This window comes from Anolis carolinensis, chromosome 3, assembly GCF_035594765.1.
Source record: "Anolis carolinensis isolate JA03-04 chromosome 3, rAnoCar3.1.pri, whole genome shotgun sequence".
Taxonomy (NCBI): Eukaryota; Metazoa; Chordata; class Lepidosauria; order Squamata; family Dactyloidae; genus Anolis; species Anolis carolinensis.
In genome coordinates, this window is record NC_085843.1 from 253,134,230 (window position 1) to 253,150,737 (window position 16,508).

A 16,508-nucleotide genomic window follows, 5' to 3' on the forward strand; every position below is an offset into this window, starting at 1 on the left:
TAGTTTTTAAATGTAGTATTCATGCGGCCCGCTCGTGTTATATTGCTGTTTTGATCTTATGTTGTACTGTTTATTTTATGTAATGTATTATTTAATTGTATTATGTTATGGTTTATTGTATTGTCTTGGGCATGGCCCCATGTAAGCCGCCCCGAGTCCCCGTTGGGGAGATGGTGGCGGGGTATAAATAAAGTTTTATTATTATTATTATTATTATTATTATTATTATTATTATTATGTCTCGGTGATGCATGCCAGATCTGCCCCCTCATCCAGGATCAAATCCTGGATGACAGCTGTTTTACCATTGACAGATCTGGCGTTCAAAAGCAGGACTTTAAGGTTGGGGGGTCTGTCCTGAAGACTACCACACCTAATCCTCTCCAGGGTCGCAAAAACTCTGTTGCGCTTCTCCCTGGGTTGGTGGTGACCGTGCTTTCTCCTCCCCCATATCACCTCAATGGAGCCACCTCCAATCAAGCCCTCCTCCCCCTGATGGAAGAACTGGGCGGAATTGCCAGTTGCTGGGACTAGTCAACTGTCCTGGAAAGGAAAGCCTCCAAAAGTGCTTGTTTGTTTAAAAAAGGAGCTTCTCTCCATTAATGGGAGAGGGGAGTCGATTGATTTGGCCTCATCATAAATAGGAAGACGACTAGACAAGAGTGGAGACTTGTTGTGGGACTGGGGGGTAGAACAAGCATGACTTCGCATTGGGGAATCTTGAATATCCATACTCAGCCCGATGTCCAAGGGGCGAATTAGTGGGTCTACTAGCACCCTCCTAAGAGTGATGCCCCACTGTTGCAGTTTAGGCCCACACAAATACAATTTATCCCTTAATATTTTATCTTCCAAGCCAATGATAAGACACAGGGAGCGGTTCCAGGATTGGTACTCCCTACAAAGCCAGTCGATAGTCTTGATCTTCACTTCCGACCAGCTTATGGATAAAATTTGTGAGAGAGATATCTGGACCGCTCGCTTAGAAGTCCACCTGCCTCTATTCAATAATGAGTCTGAAACTTCCACTGCAACCTTATTTGTTCGTAAAAGATGTTGAGAATTGCAGGAAGTATCCAAAGATTGTTCGACCAATTTAGAGGACAGCTCATTATTCGGCTTCTGCAGGACATTGTTGGTATCCTTCCTATCCATCCTCCCCAGGCTCACTCCCCCAGATAAGGCCCCACCCCCCTTTCTAGTTACTCCAAGGCCTGATCCGACGACTACCTTCTCCTCCTTAAGCTTAATTCCTCCACGGCCTTCCAGAGTGCTTAATTCCTTATTCATGTTAATGGGCCTGGTTGGTATAGTTGTTATAATGTCCGTAGGAGAAGGATTTTTCACCATCAGGGAAATTCCTTTGAAGAGATGGTCAAGTTTCGTGTTCAGTATTTCCAGCTGTTGCAAAACGGTACTGAACGATTTTCCCAACAGATCACATAGGTTTGCGAGTTCATTCTTCCCTGAAGTTTCCTTCCAACTCATTTCCTGTTACCTTCTCAAAGAACCTTCCTATAGTATACCACTCTACTCTTTCAAGATTAACACCTCGTTCCGTCCAAGCTTTCATTCAACAGTACATCCACCAACATACACAAACCATCAATTCACATTCTAGAACCATCAATTACCAAACAGTGAACTCACGGTGCTCTCCAATCCTATGTGATCACTTCCTATGACATTAATACCAGGTTAAGAACCTGCCACCTCTCACGACCAATACTACTTCCCTGAATTAAGTTAAAAACTTTCTCACTCCCAACTCTGTTAACACACACACACAAACACGTACACACACACACACACACACACACACACACAAAAAGGCAGGCTGTAAACACTCAGGGTCTTATAGAAGCTGCTTCATACAGGTCCACCCAATTGAGGATATCTCGAGGCCTCCTGGTTCGATGTAGATGCAGTAGAGCAGAGCTGATGAGGTTGTCTTCTCCCGTAACACGACCTCCAGTGCCAGAGGAAGACCGCTGGAACGGCGGACGGGCTTCTTCCTCCCTCCTCCTCTCCTCCGCGATCCTCCACAGCCTTCAAACAGCTCCAACAGCTCCAACAGCTCTCAAGGTAGGCCCGAAAACCCCAAGGCACAGTGCTGAATGAGCTGCGGGAGGCTGCCCAGTCCGGAGCGGTCCCCGGAGGCCGATTCTCTTTAAAGAGTCGGAGAGAGGGCTGGAGGTGGCCGCCCGGTTCGGCGCGGCCTCCACGGGCCTAGTTTTTGCAAGGCCGAAAAGAGGTTGGAGGAGGCCACCCGGTCCGGCGTGGCCTCCAAAGGCCTAGATTCTCTTCGAGGCTGAGTGAAGGCTACAGGAAGCTACTAGATGTTAAGCAGCTAAGAAATACAGGTGCATCTCCTTTTGCTTCATGGATTGAAAGCCATTATAACTCTTACAATGAAAGATTGATAAATATTAAGTGTTCAAATAAAATCCTTTCATAGATTATAGGTTGTCATCAGCTATATGTCATAATAGCTAATTAGAATGTCTATATTCAGGAGTTTGCCTCTGAATTCCAATTTCTGAAAGATACATTATTTCAGAAGATGTGATCCTTGCTATGCGGAGCTGCTAGTAGTATCTGGTTAACCACTGTTGAAAGAGGATGCTAAACTTGATGGTACATTAACTCTGATGCGACAGGACTCTTACATTCTTAACATGACGTTAAGACATAAAATGAGGCAGAGACAGGTCCACTGAGCCTCTTCCATCCAAGAAAAACACATCCTGTATACAACTCAATGGTGTATGTAAGTAAGAGTGGAAAGCAGAAGTGTATCCACTTAAGATAGTACTGTTAAGAAAATGGTCCTTACATTTTAGTGTGTAATTTTAATGTATGCTTTTACACACTTTATGTCTACTCCTTTTAAAGTTAAATGAAGTCTTACATTGATGTGTTTTTAGAATATTTCTGTTACTAATTTTGTAAAACAGTACAGACTATTGTTATTTTGCAGTAATTATCTTGCTTATTGCACACATGCAATCACAAACTCATTACTTCCAAGGATGATCTGATGAAATGATAAATGGATTTTTAAAAAAATAGAGTCAAGTGAGATATGTCAGCTTATTGTAGTAAATCAAATAACTTCTAATTGAACATTATTTTAAAATACAGGTTATGCAATATTCTATAAGTATAAAGTAACTGAATTTCTTTATTTGCAACTCAGCTTGTGATTAAAGTACATTTATAGAAAAACAATGTAACTGAGCTTTATGATAAAGATGCATAGTTCCAAACACTAGAAGTTATATTTTACACTGAATTTCAGTGAAGTAAAATGTACTTAATTGCATCATTTCATCTTTTATCAGTTGAAAGTTTTGATCCAGGGAAACCTAATAGAAGATTATCGCACAAAGCAAAGGTAAAAAATATACTCACATCATAGAGGTAATACCAGTAACGACTTATAGCATGTAAAACTCTCAAAAGAATAACGGCATCTAATGAAGGGTCTTCAAAAGTTATATTTTCAGGTGGCGAAGATATAAGATAAACTTCCAAAGGATTTGAGACTGAGGGACATATACCATCTAAAAATAGAAAGATTTCACCAGAAAATTTTTTGAGTAGTTTCACTTTATACAAATATTACAAAATGCTAGTTCATAGTAGAATGTTAAATACATTGCAATAAAATACAGTTTTCAAAAGAATTACGCAGTTTTTGCTTCACACTTGCAAGTAGATGAAACACTTACCATGCCACAGTTCATCATGCTTTTTTGCATTTCTTGGGGATGTTTTTGTAGGAGCAGTTTGTGCTCTTCCTCTTTTACCACCAACACAGTCTTTATTACTATCTTCATCTTCCCGTACAGGCTTGTACCTGAAAGAAAAATTTTACAGTGACTAAATTCACCTGAAAGTAGAATCTAGCAGTAGTTTTTCTTTGTGATAAATCAGAAGGAATACTAAATACTGAAAGCCTTTGAATGGTCTTCTCATCTTTTTTCTATGAGTTAATCAGTAAGCACCAAACAGTTACTTAACCCAAGTATCTGAATGCATCCACTATTCAGTCTCTTAGTGGAGAATAAGGATTAACAATACCAATTTTCTTTTCATACACAAAAGTAACACATGCAATTGTTACCATAATTCCTTCAAAACCATTTTCATTTCTAAGTTTTTAATCATTCAGAAAGCTAATTTTATAGGATAACAAATTACTCTGTAAATCAGAAATTAAAAATTACACATCAGCAATTAAAGAGAGGCTTATGTTCAATAGAGCTTAAACCCCAATATATTTTTGTATCACTAAAATGAACATCAATTCTTGCCCTGCTTTTTTTAACTTACCAAATAGTATGAGTTTTAGTCCAAATGCCAGCCCTTCCTAATGGATTGCTTTCATCATCTGTGGACTCCCTCTCCTCTTCAGCTTGCAAACTGAACTGTCTGACTGCTTGGTAAACTGTCATGTTGTATGGCAAGAGATGTTCTCCAATGTAGAACTGAAGTCTGTGTCTCACATTCCCTGAATTTAAGAACTGAGCGGCCTACACGTAGGAGAAGGAGACAAAAGGTTAGTTAATTGCAACCTTTCCAGTTTCAATGCAGAGAGATTAATTCTGAGCAGCACCTTACCAAAGATTCATCTATTTCCTCATCTGATCCATCATCATCACTATCTTCATCATCTTCCCGGACTCTGCCATAACCTAAAACAGACAACAGAGTGATATAGTATTATATCCAAACAAGAGTGATAATTTTTAGGTAATGTAGTAGAATAGGGTCAACATATTCCCAATTTGAATCAATCCAAACAAATTCACAGAATGACATCAATGGCTGTTGCTGCTTGCTAGCCCCCAGCTCACCTTACCCCAGAGCACACAGAATATCAGCAATGGCAATTTACACTGATAGCAAACCATGGAAACAGAGGACCAAGAATTTGAGCTATATACTTATACATAAAATATAAGTAAACACTAACCCATACATAGTACCCTAGAAAGATCATCTTCCTATGGCAAATCTACTTGTACTAAGCAAGAAAGGATATTTGCTCATACTGTTAGCTGGGAACATACACCAGGTGTTTCTATGCAAGCAAATATGGGGACACCTATTCAACTTCTGAACGAGACAGGGCAGACATCACTTTCAGTTCCCACCAATAAGCATATGGTTCTGTATTAGAATGTGGAACTACGGGAATAAGATATTTAGAACTAGATTCAATACACTGAAATTCTATGCAATTTATTCAATTAAGTTTTATTTATAAATACAGTAGTCTTGCTTATCCAATATAAATAGGCTGGCAGAATGTTGGATAAGCGAAAATGTTGGATAATAATGAGGGATTAAGTAAAAGCCTATTAAACGTCAAATTATGTTATGATTTACAAATTAAGTACCAAAACATCATGTTTTACAACAAATCTGCCACTTGTCTGGAAGCGTGGCTGCACTTGTATTGTTGTTGGGTGTGTTAGCCCACTGCGCGTTGCTGCCTGGAGAAACAACTGTGGATCTGGGCAGGAGGCAGACTGCATTGGATAATACAGAATGTTGGATGAGTGATGGTTGAATAAGCGAGACTCTACTGTAATATAAATTTATACTGAATACAAAAAGCTTCCAATGAAGCGCTTCATAAAATTTAGAAGGTATACAGCAGGACTCACACACATAAAATAATAATACACCTACAAAGCTACCAACCCACATTAAAAGAAAAATGTACCTCTAACTACAAGATATCGTTCAATGGCTTGTACCAACGCCAAGGGATCTATCTTCACAGGTCCACCTTTCCACTGTTTCACATTAGCACAGTCTGGGTGTCTTTGCAACTGGCATTTTAACTGATGCGTGTTGAAAAATTTTAAAGCTTGGGATCCTCTGTTAAGAGAAAAACTCAAGATAATTTATGAAAAAACGTTGCTACAGTTATTCTATTTTCAGCTGTATATAATCAAAACATTGCAGTAACTGAAATAGACTTTGTCTTTAGCATTAGCTTTACACACTAAAGACTGCATGCATTTTAGTTTAGCGTTATGATTCAGAGCCCCCTTGTAATGTCACAGATTGAGAATATGTCAAATTGAATTACATTTGTTGCTGCTCTGGTCAGTTTACATGACCAAGATTGAAATCCAATACATATCTACCTGGGATAAACTACACTGAACACAATGGGCCTTATTTTCAAGTAAAGCTGAAGAGAAATGCATTAAAAAGTGTTAATGAAACAATGGAAAACTATGTTGGACAATTGCTTTAGGTATATGTGATCATTTGTTGTATAATATAGTAATCTTCTATCTTAAAAGATTACACTTAGTTTGTTGATGTTATAGAAGGATTCTATTCCTGACATAATGATAATTATATGGATCCCATTACTATAGTGTGAAAGCAACAGTTTTACATTGCCTCACAGATATACAGAAACAGCCGAAGAATACAGGATCAAACATTTTAACAAGTTATTGTTAAAATACCCACAATTAATTTTAAATCTAGCATTTCTCAATAATTCATACTGTACATTTTTTTCATTCTAAGACAACCAAAAGAATCACAGTGCATTCCATGACAAATATTACTACCTCCCCACAACAAACATTTTTCCATATTAAACATCAAGAACAAAACTTGCTTTAATTAGCAAAGAATAAATATACACCTTTAGAGAAATATGTGGCAGTCTGAACTGAGAATCAGAAACACTATGACAAGGTTTTTAGAGACTCTTATTCTGAAGTTTTATTCTGATATTTAAGCAAATGGGGATCTTTATGTATTTCTCTCATACTCTGTATATATTTACATAGATCAACTGAGAGAATAAAACATATATGGAGAAAGCAACCACTGAAAGTATGTCTTGCTCTAAAAGATAATTTGAAAAGAATGGGCACTGGCTGAATTATGCGTAATAATATTACAAAAATTACTCCAGACCAGCAGTCCTATCGTATGGATTTTCTGAATAAGGAGTTGGTGGACAGACTAGTCAGAGTGGTAATTTTATAAATTGACTTCGCATCCAAAGCTTAAATGAGCTACTTTTCAGAATACATTTTCCTGAATTCAATTTTTCAAAGATCTGTTCAAGTCTATGGTATCACACTAGCCAAGGAATGATTGAGGTATAACTTTTGCCCTAGAATTCTATCTAGGGACCAATTGGGAAAAACCAGATACAGTGATGTTGTATATCAGTATTATCATCCATATTTACTGGTTTCTTGGATTGATTAATCTGTAATCAAGTTTACACACAAATATTATTAACCTTGCTTTCAGAATATTAAAAAAATCTATTTTTCTATAAAACAATTACATTTGAGTTTCAATTGTCACAAAACATTTAACAGATGCATAGCAAGAGATTTCAGGATTGCTAATTTAAAGTATCCTAACCATCCACATTTCTTGAAACCAAGATTATCCTAAAGAAAATATTGAACTTTCCCCTAGATCCAAATCCCAAATCTCCTTTCATAAATAAAGATGCTTAGTAGCATTTGAGATTGTTACAACCCATGGGCCTTTTTAATAGTCTGTTTTTAATGCTTTTAATTTTATTGATAGTTCATAAACTACACTTTTTATTATATAAAATTTTAGCTTTATCTGTTTTAATTTTAGTAAAATGACTTGAGTTCCAGATTAGTGACAGTCAGACGCTAAATAAAGAGAAGAAGCTTCTTTATGTTGAATGTAATGTCCTATACCACCACTTCAGAATATTGTAACCTCAAAGTCATATTCAATTTGCTAAATTCTTCCCACTCTTGAGGGGAGGCCCATCTGGAGTATATAACCCCATGTTGTGTACAGAACTCTACAGATGTTATTGCCACCCAAATAGCATCTGAAAACTAGGAAATCTTTAGTAAGGTGTTAAGTAAGCACAACTTACAGAGAAAATCATTTAAAAGGTTCATGCCAACCAAATGCTGAAGCAAATCTATGAATGCAGTTTGTATCAGCTTAGAAATACCTACTTAAGGCATTACAGCACCCTCAATAGAGGTTAAAGGTTACTTCAATAAGCATTTTGCACTGCTATGACCATGGTAAACTGTACACTAGACAGTAAACACTAGAAAGTATGGTGGGCTATGTTCATTACAAAAAACTCAACGTACTATGAACATTCTAGAAAAGTACAGCTTTACCTGAGCATTAATCCTTACCTGCTTCCTGTTCCATTTCCACTTGGAAAGTCATGGACTTTAACTGGGAACTGCTCCATTTGACTAAGACAATTATTCATTTTGTGGACCAATGCCAACAAAGGTGCATTTTCTAATGGCTCTAATCTTCCAAGAGATTCTTCTCCGGGGAGCTGCAATCATAAATTGTGTTTCATTGTTCAGAAATTAAATTGCTTTGCCAAGGGATCATTTAGGAACCATATGAACCAACACACAAGTCAACAATGGTCCAATTGCACTTAGTGCAATCTAATGCCTTCCATGCACTGGACTACAACTCTCATCGTCCCAAATCATCAGATTCATTAGTTGTGCCAGCTAGACACGAATGAAGATGTAATCCTAAATACTTGGGAGGGCACCAGAAAGGGGGGAAAGTTGTTCTAAATGCTCATGGGAATGCACACTAGAACATAAGGTGAGCAGTGCACCGTAGCAGATGACAACAATAACATTTGCAAACATGATACTTCTGTTTAAACTTCTGTTTAAATTTCACCCATGTTTATAAACAATAAAACCACTATGACAGCCAGTTTTTCACTATGTGATATTTATCTTCAAAGTATGTTCCAGTAAGTTGCCAATAAACTTTTTCTGGGGAAAAAGTGAAAACCTCCCTAGATGCTTGGCACTGTAAATAAAGATATCAGAAGATAAAGTGAAAGAGCCAGAATGAGATTATACCTACAGAACTGGAACTATAAATACTTACAGGAGAAGAGAAAAACACATGAAGGAATCTTTTCAATCTAACATCCCTGCTCACAGCATCTTTTTCACTATTAGACGTCAAGTAAAGCAGCAGTTGTTTCATGAATCCACTATGTTGGATCTCAAATGACGAGACATCAGACTCAGAGACTATACTACGGATTTCTAGAAGGCACTCAACTCCACCATCCACCTGAAATAAACAGTAATCCAAAAATTATTACACATATAGAAGAATCAGTGATACAAAATTAAAACTAAATACATAAACATATAAGCAAAAAATCAAGGTTAAATAAATTAAATTTTACACAACATAACCAAACTTGAACAAAAGATCCCATTTAGAAACACCATTCAAAGTCATTAATAAAGTGAATTTATGACAGTATATTCACATAGTACAATTCATGCAAACAGAATACCTAATAAATTCATGCAGGATATCTCTCATAAAACCACCTAAGAGAGAGTTGAATGGATAACTTGTTTAAGTAACATTTTTCTTTTGAGTTGGTTCAGATCTAATTATGTTTTTTAAACCAAAAAGCAAACACCTTGCTCATGTTCTCCCTGTTCTGCTCCTCTTTCATACCACCTTTAACATTTCTGCTTAGTTTAAGCCACATTTTCCCATTGTATTTGAAGCAGGAAACTGAATGAATGAATAGTTGTTAAATACACTGTAAGCTGCTCTGGTTACTGCCTAAAACAAAGGGCCGGCTATAAAAGACTGGATAAATGTGTGAATGAACACAAACTTTATATAAATAAGCATGGTCATTTAAAAGTGTTAAACATTACGGCAACTACTGTTGTTCAAAAGCTTCATTTTCTTATGTTTTCATGTATTTCATTAAACTATAATAAATGTTGGTGGAAAGATATGTAATGGATATACTTAGGATTCAGGGATTTTTTAACCTTTCATGATTCCAGTGAAGTCACTATTTTAAAATGATCCATTCTAAAAAGAATCCCCTTGATGCTTAGGAATCTACTTATAATAATCAAACTATACTGTAACCTGAAGGTTGAGTTGTTCAGTTGCAGCGCAAAGTCTCTGTAACACATTTAGTGCAGGGTTACTTCCATCCATGTTCTCAGAGCTAAAATAACGCTCTACAAATTTGTGGGCTTGCTCTTTGATCCAACCCTTAATTTTCTCTCTACAAGAAATTAACACAATTAATACATTAAACATTCAACATCCTTATGTATGTACAATTGGCTTATAAAACACTTGATTACATATTTGTACTAAATAAACAAGATTCATGACACCTCAGAGATAGTGAAACATGAGAAGTTACTGATTCCCTTCTCACAATAGTTACAACAATCCCATTTTAGATCAATCAGCTTCCTTACATAGCTTTTTACTATCTTCACTAAAGTAACAAAAATATTTTCTTCTCCCTCACATCATCACTTTCTAATTTTACTGTGATTTGAAAAGCTTTTCCTCCGCTTTTCACACATATGTCTGGAATTTCTTATTATCTACAAGTTAAAAAGGATATTGAGAAGCTGGAACATGTCTAAATGGAGGAGAGAATATAATAAAGGATCTGGAAACCAATGAGAAATGGCTGTAAGATTTGGGTATGTACAGCCTAGCAAGATTAAGAAATGATATGGCAGACATTCTCAAACGTTGGAGGGAATGCAAATGTTGGAGCAAGTTTGTTTTCTGCTGCTCTGAGTGGCAGAGCCTAGCAAAAAAAAGAGACTCTGACTACATATCAAAAATAGTTTTCTGATTGCAAGAGATCTTTAACAGTAGAATGCACTAGTTCAGAAGGTGCTGGACTTTCCTTTATTGGAGGCTTTTAAACACATGTTGGACAACTATCTCTTAGTGGACTTCCAGCAGCAGTAGTTGGCTAGGTAAACGATGGGAATACCATCCTAAAACTTGATGGCTTTGCAGTTAATCGAACATATTACATAGCATATACTGTACTAACAAGAAATTCTTTATTCTCTAACTTTATCAAGAAACCTACAAGTTTATGTTATGAAAAAAATTATGTCAAAATATATGTGAAATTTAAGCTTTGTAGAATTTAGTCCAGTATCGTCAAATTTCTATTTGATCATACCTGTTGTTGGATATTGTGTCTTTTGAGGCAGCTCTTGCCAAGCCACTCACACCGGCAGTACGTGCTGGTTCAATGTTGTTGCTATTGGACTGTGTGCTTAATCTTCCCCAGGTTTTAGGATTCAAACTTGCCAAGAAAGAAGATTTAGGAGACTGAGTAGCTGTAGGGCTTTTAGCTTTTGGAAAAAGGGTAGAGAACAGTATAAGAATACCTGATTGTCGATGAATGTTATTTTTCAATTCTCTCTCTTATTAAGGTGGTTCAAATTAAAATGCAAAACACTTTTCTTCCTTCCCCCTTTTCTCAAGATTTACTATTCAGTTTTTTTAAAACAATTGCAATTCATATTTCGAAATTGTTTAGATGCATGGCATTCACACCTTTACAAAGGGATCCGTTGTAAACAAATACAGCTCACATTTGCAGAATAATAGCCATAGCATATGATGGATCTTCAAAGTGATTAAAAAACATTGGGATCCTTTAAACTGCAGTGCTTCTCAAACTCTGCTCCTCCAGATGTTTTGGACTTCAGCTCCCACAATTCCTAACGGCTGTAAAGCTGGCTGGGATTTTTGGGAGCTGAAGTTCAAAACACCTGGAGCAGGGGTCCCCAAACTTTTTAAACAGGGGGCCAGTTCACGGTCCCTCAGACCGTTGGAGGGCCGGACTATAGTTTCTTAAAAAACTATGAACAAATTCCCATGCACACTGCACATATCTTATTTTGAAGTAAAAAAAAAAAAAAAACAGGAACAAATACAGCCTCAATGTTAATAATAATAATAATAATAATAATAATAATAATAATAATAATAATAAAAGAGGGTTGGAAGAGACTCCTTGGGACACTTAGTCCAACCCCCTTCTACCTTTGTGCTCCAAAAGCACAAGCAAAGCACCCATGACAGATGGCCACCCAGCCTCAATGTTGTTAATAATAATAATAATAATAATAATAATAATAAATCACACAGTCCTAAATGCTTGGGAAGTGTTCGACTTGTGATTTTGTGATACAAAATCCAGCATATATATCTCCTTTGCTGTGTTATACTGTGTCCTTCTGTCAATAATAATAATAATAATAATAATAATAAAGAGGTTGGAAGAGGCCCCATTGGGCCATTTAGTCCAATCCCCTTCTGCCTTTGTGCACCAAAAGGACTAGCAAAAACCCCTTAATAATTAATAATTAATTAAATAATAATTAAAATATCATTATAAACAAGCAAGGCTTTGGATGGCACGCACCAAGCGAATGGAGGAGGTGGGAAAGGCATACACCTCTCCCTCCTCCCTTGCACCGCATGCTCCTTCCTCGGTGGAGGAGGAGGGAGCTGCTGCTGCAGGGGCTGGAAAAATGGTTTCGATGGGCCGCATGTTAGTTTGAGGACCCCTGACCTGGAGGAGCAGAGTTTGAGAAACACTGCTTTAGACTGTGTGCGTTATTAACAATCTTAAAGCTACCATGCACATTTCAAGATACAGCAACAGCTAATTGGTATGTGTACAATACAGGACCCCAGCTCAATTTCTTTAAAATATTTAATCCTATCTTTATTTCTCTATATTCATATTAACATACATACATGTGTGCAGGTACATGCCGCCTTCAAGTTGCCTGTTTTATACCAATCCTATGAATTTTTTTTGGAGTTTCTTAGGCAAGAAATACTCAGGTGTGTTTTTACCAGTTCTTTCCCTGAAATTCAACCTGCAGCATCTGATATTTACTAACCAGAGCTGACTCTGCTTACCTTCCAAGGTCAAATGGCACCTGGTGCCTTTAGCACATTTAGTCTCTTTATATTCACACATTTATATCTCATCCTCTTATCTAAAACTTTCGGGGTACAATAAAACATAGAATGCTAAATTGGCATTCTAAAATAACCTAACATATTGCAAAGAGCATGCTGGTCCACAAAGCCTATATATTCACAATTTGCAAAATTTTGCAGTTAAATAAATCAGGGAAGGGGAAGATTTTCTTTCCTTAGCATGTTTTATAAAAGGCCATGCTGTTTTTAAGACTTTTATGTGCATATTTAAGTTTTGGAGACATAGTGATGTATTGTAGAGCAGCATGTTATGAAAATAAATGCATGTTTGCTCCAAGAAGGCATGCAGCCTAAGTCTAAACAAAGATAAGAGGGGCAATAGCTGGCTTAATATAATAACAGTCATGAGAGTACAAGGTTACAGGCTTAATGCCAGCAAAACACCTTTGCACATGTACACAAGAAAAGGAGACACCAGTATCTGGGAGAGTGAAAAAACTAATGCATACTGGTTGAAATAGATACAATAGTAATTATCGCCCTTGATAAGAGAACAGGGGGAGGAGAGGCTAAACAAAAGCTGAAGAGGATATAAAACAAAAGCTTTCTGAACAGCAAAGCACAAGTGTTTGCTCCCAGGCAGCTAGTCCAATTCTACTGCTAAGTATTATAGATAATCCAAAGTCATTCAAATTGTATGAATGACTTTGTTTATGAAGCTTGCTACTTAATATTCAGCCAAATGCGTATTAGCCAATAATAAGAGAGGGAGTGTGATGCTTTGATATATCATCCAAACAGAAGTGTAAAATTGTGTCCACAGTGATTCAAGGCCTATGTAAGCTGTGCCACAGAAGACTGTGTATTAACTGTGCTATTTGTGTTATTAGGGGGAAAAAACTTACTATAAAAGCTGAAACATTTTCTGTAAATTTCCTTATACAGGCAGGCCCTGAGTTACAAAACATCAGACTTACAAATGACTCATAGTTAAGAACTGGGGTGAGACAACAGGAAGTGAGATAAATCTACCCCTCAGAAGGGAAATTCATTCCTGAAAGAGTTATCGCGGGGGGGAAAGGTATCTCCACTGAAGATTTATCACCAAGCCTTGTTTCTACAAAAAGCCATTTTTTTCCAAATCCAGTCATCACAGGGATAGAAACTGAGGTGAAATCTTCTGAACAGGAGCAAAGACAGCAAAACAAATACCACAGGGGTGTAAACCTTGTCTATGCAATCCAAAGCTACAGGCTGGAGTTACACTTAAAAAATGTGCCTGTTCTGACTTACAAATAAATTCAACTTAAGAACAAACCTACAGACACTATTTTGTTCGTAATCTGGGTGCTTATAGATCAAAGCTTAAAACTACTTCAGAGAAAGGCTGATTTTGATCTGATTATTGGACAAGGCTAACTTTCAGAACACTTATGACCAGCACAGCAATTCCCAGGAAGTCCAGATAGATTCAGACCCAACATGTAAAACAAAGAATCTTAAATCTACTACAAGATACAGGGGTGGAGGTTTCAAGCCTGTGTTAATTTTCTAAAACAGAAAGCTTACCCTGTGATTCTTTTACAAGACAGACCTACAAGCTAGGATTTATTTCTTCTTATAACTCCTGGCTTGTTTGGGATCAGGAATACAGAAATGAGTATGTACAACACACTAAGCAACCCAGTCCCAGATTTTAGTGTTCATGATAGCAGGGAAGAACAAAATCGGAACCAATGACATGTGTCACAATAAGCCAGAAATTGCCAGAAATTCAATTTGCTCTTCTCATGTAAATGGGAAGCCAATATTTCTTTATTATTCTAATTTATTAAATATTCAGAAACTGTGGCCTAAGCACATTTGTTAGTTCAAACAGTGTTGAATTAATGGAATTCATGACAATACTGACTTCCAAAGTTCCAGTTACTTCAATGTGTCTATTTTAGATGGCACAAATTATGGATATAGACAAATAAGTAAAGGTAAAGGTTTCCCCTGACGTTAAGTCCAGTCATGTCTGACTCTGGGGGTTGGTGCTCATCTCCATTTCTAAGCCAAAGAGCCGGCGTTGTCCGTAGACTCCTCCAAGGTCATGTGGCCGGCATGACTGCATGGAGCACCGTTACCTTCCCGCCAGAGCGGTACCTATTGATCTACTCACATTGGCATGTTTTCAAACTGCTAGGTTGGCAGGAGCTGGAGCTAACAGCAGCTGCTCACGCCGCTCCCAGGGATTCGGTCTCAATGCTTTAGCGCACTTCGCCACCGAGGCTCCTCATAGACAAATTACATCTCTTCAAATTACCACTTAAACACAAAATAATATTTATACAAATAAAAGTAAAATTGCAATAATAATTTATTATTTATGTACCTTTTATGTACCTTTGCTCTTCTTGGCAAATATTTGTTTTATTGACATGCTCATTGTGCATTTAAAAAAAAGCTTACCTTGATTGTCTACTTTGTCATCATCTCTGGGAGGTGAATACTTTGGCCGTCTGGGTCCACGTTTTGGCAATCTTTTTCTCTTCAGAACATCACTTAATCGACTATTAAATTAAGAAAAAATACACCTTATATAAACCTGATCATTTCTGTGATTTATTTCATCAAATTCTCAGTATTGCTTTTAAAGAAATCTGGATTTTAAGATTTTTCAGTGTGCTACTAACTTGATTGTGATCATGTATTTTGATAGCTTAAATTCAACTGTCATGTTCCAACTTGGGTAAGAGTATTAAAACATTAGTAACTTGGTAAGCCAATGCTTACATAGTTTTCACTGATTCATTGGTTTATTGAAACTAATAATTGGTCTTAAGTCTATGTAGTATAATGATTTAAGCAACAACTTAAATAAAAGTTTAACTAGGTCAGAGTAATTATTTTCCAAGGTGTCCAATTGACAAATTGACTCAAAATTATTATTTGAGACTGTATTAGCAATTTTTTTCAAAAATAATAAAATCAGTAATAGAAATTACATTGCATTTTGTTTTGATTTATTGGTTCCTAAAAGCAAAATTATTTTACTTGTTTAAAAGATTGATTTCCAATGTTAGGCTGACAGTTCACAATTTATCCTTTCATAGAGTTTGCAAAAGCTGCTATCTAGCCACTACAATCTGTGACAAAAATTGTTAACGCAGATCAGATTGCCAAATTCAAACTCATTGACCAATTAATTACTATCTGTAGTTTTTATTCTGTACAGAGGAAATTGACAACAGAACTCATTTATATTTGGAAGAAAATCTCAAACACTACACACAACACTAAGTAGTACTCCTGCATGTTAACCATTTGATCAAAAATGTATTTTTAAAAATTGAGTACATATGTGAACCCTATTCAAGTATTTTATAAAAGGATTAATGAGCCATGCAACTAAGGGGGTACACATGGAGACTATGCATGAGATTTTGAATCCTGATTTTCCAGGGTTCTGGCTCACATGAAGAGCTTCAATGAACTGAAGAGGCTCTCCTTGCTAAACTCAATACTTTTCACATGAGGAAAGCCACAATGAAAAAGGAAGGCCTTATATTCTCAGTTAAACATTTAGTTAATTCTTTTTAAAAATGCCACCACTGTGCTATTAAAAATACATCCCAGTGTTGGATCACAATTTGTAACAGGCAAATCAACATTTGTTTCTGAGACCAATACGAGCA

General features: G+C 36.6%; 1 protein-coding gene across 3 annotated transcripts in view; it reads right to left on the bottom strand.

Moving 5' to 3' along the window:
- The window catches only part of trip12 (thyroid hormone receptor interactor 12), a 105,137-nt gene that overhangs the window by 23,449 nt on the left and 65,180 nt on the right, over positions 1 to 16,508 (bottom strand). For 2 of the 3 annotated variants that reach the window (XM_008106225.3, XM_062976616.1), the window contains 10 exons: positions 15,283 to 15,383; positions 11,045 to 11,219; positions 9,967 to 10,108; positions 8,941 to 9,132; positions 8,205 to 8,356; positions 5,738 to 5,910; positions 4,627 to 4,700; positions 4,339 to 4,538; positions 3,735 to 3,862; positions 3,415 to 3,566 (listed from right to left, as the gene is read on the bottom strand). In XM_008106225.3, the coding sequence (XP_008104432.1) occupies positions 3,415 to 3,566; positions 3,735 to 3,862; positions 4,339 to 4,538; positions 4,627 to 4,700; positions 5,738 to 5,910; positions 8,205 to 8,356; positions 8,941 to 9,132; positions 9,967 to 10,108; positions 11,045 to 11,219; positions 15,283 to 15,383 (1,489 nt within the window). The remainder of the gene's footprint in view (positions 1 to 3,414; positions 3,567 to 3,734; positions 3,863 to 4,338; positions 4,539 to 4,626; positions 4,701 to 5,737; positions 5,911 to 8,204; positions 8,357 to 8,940; positions 9,133 to 9,966; positions 10,109 to 11,044; positions 11,220 to 15,282; positions 15,384 to 16,508) is intronic. The other variant, XM_062976617.1, reaches the window with a different exon arrangement.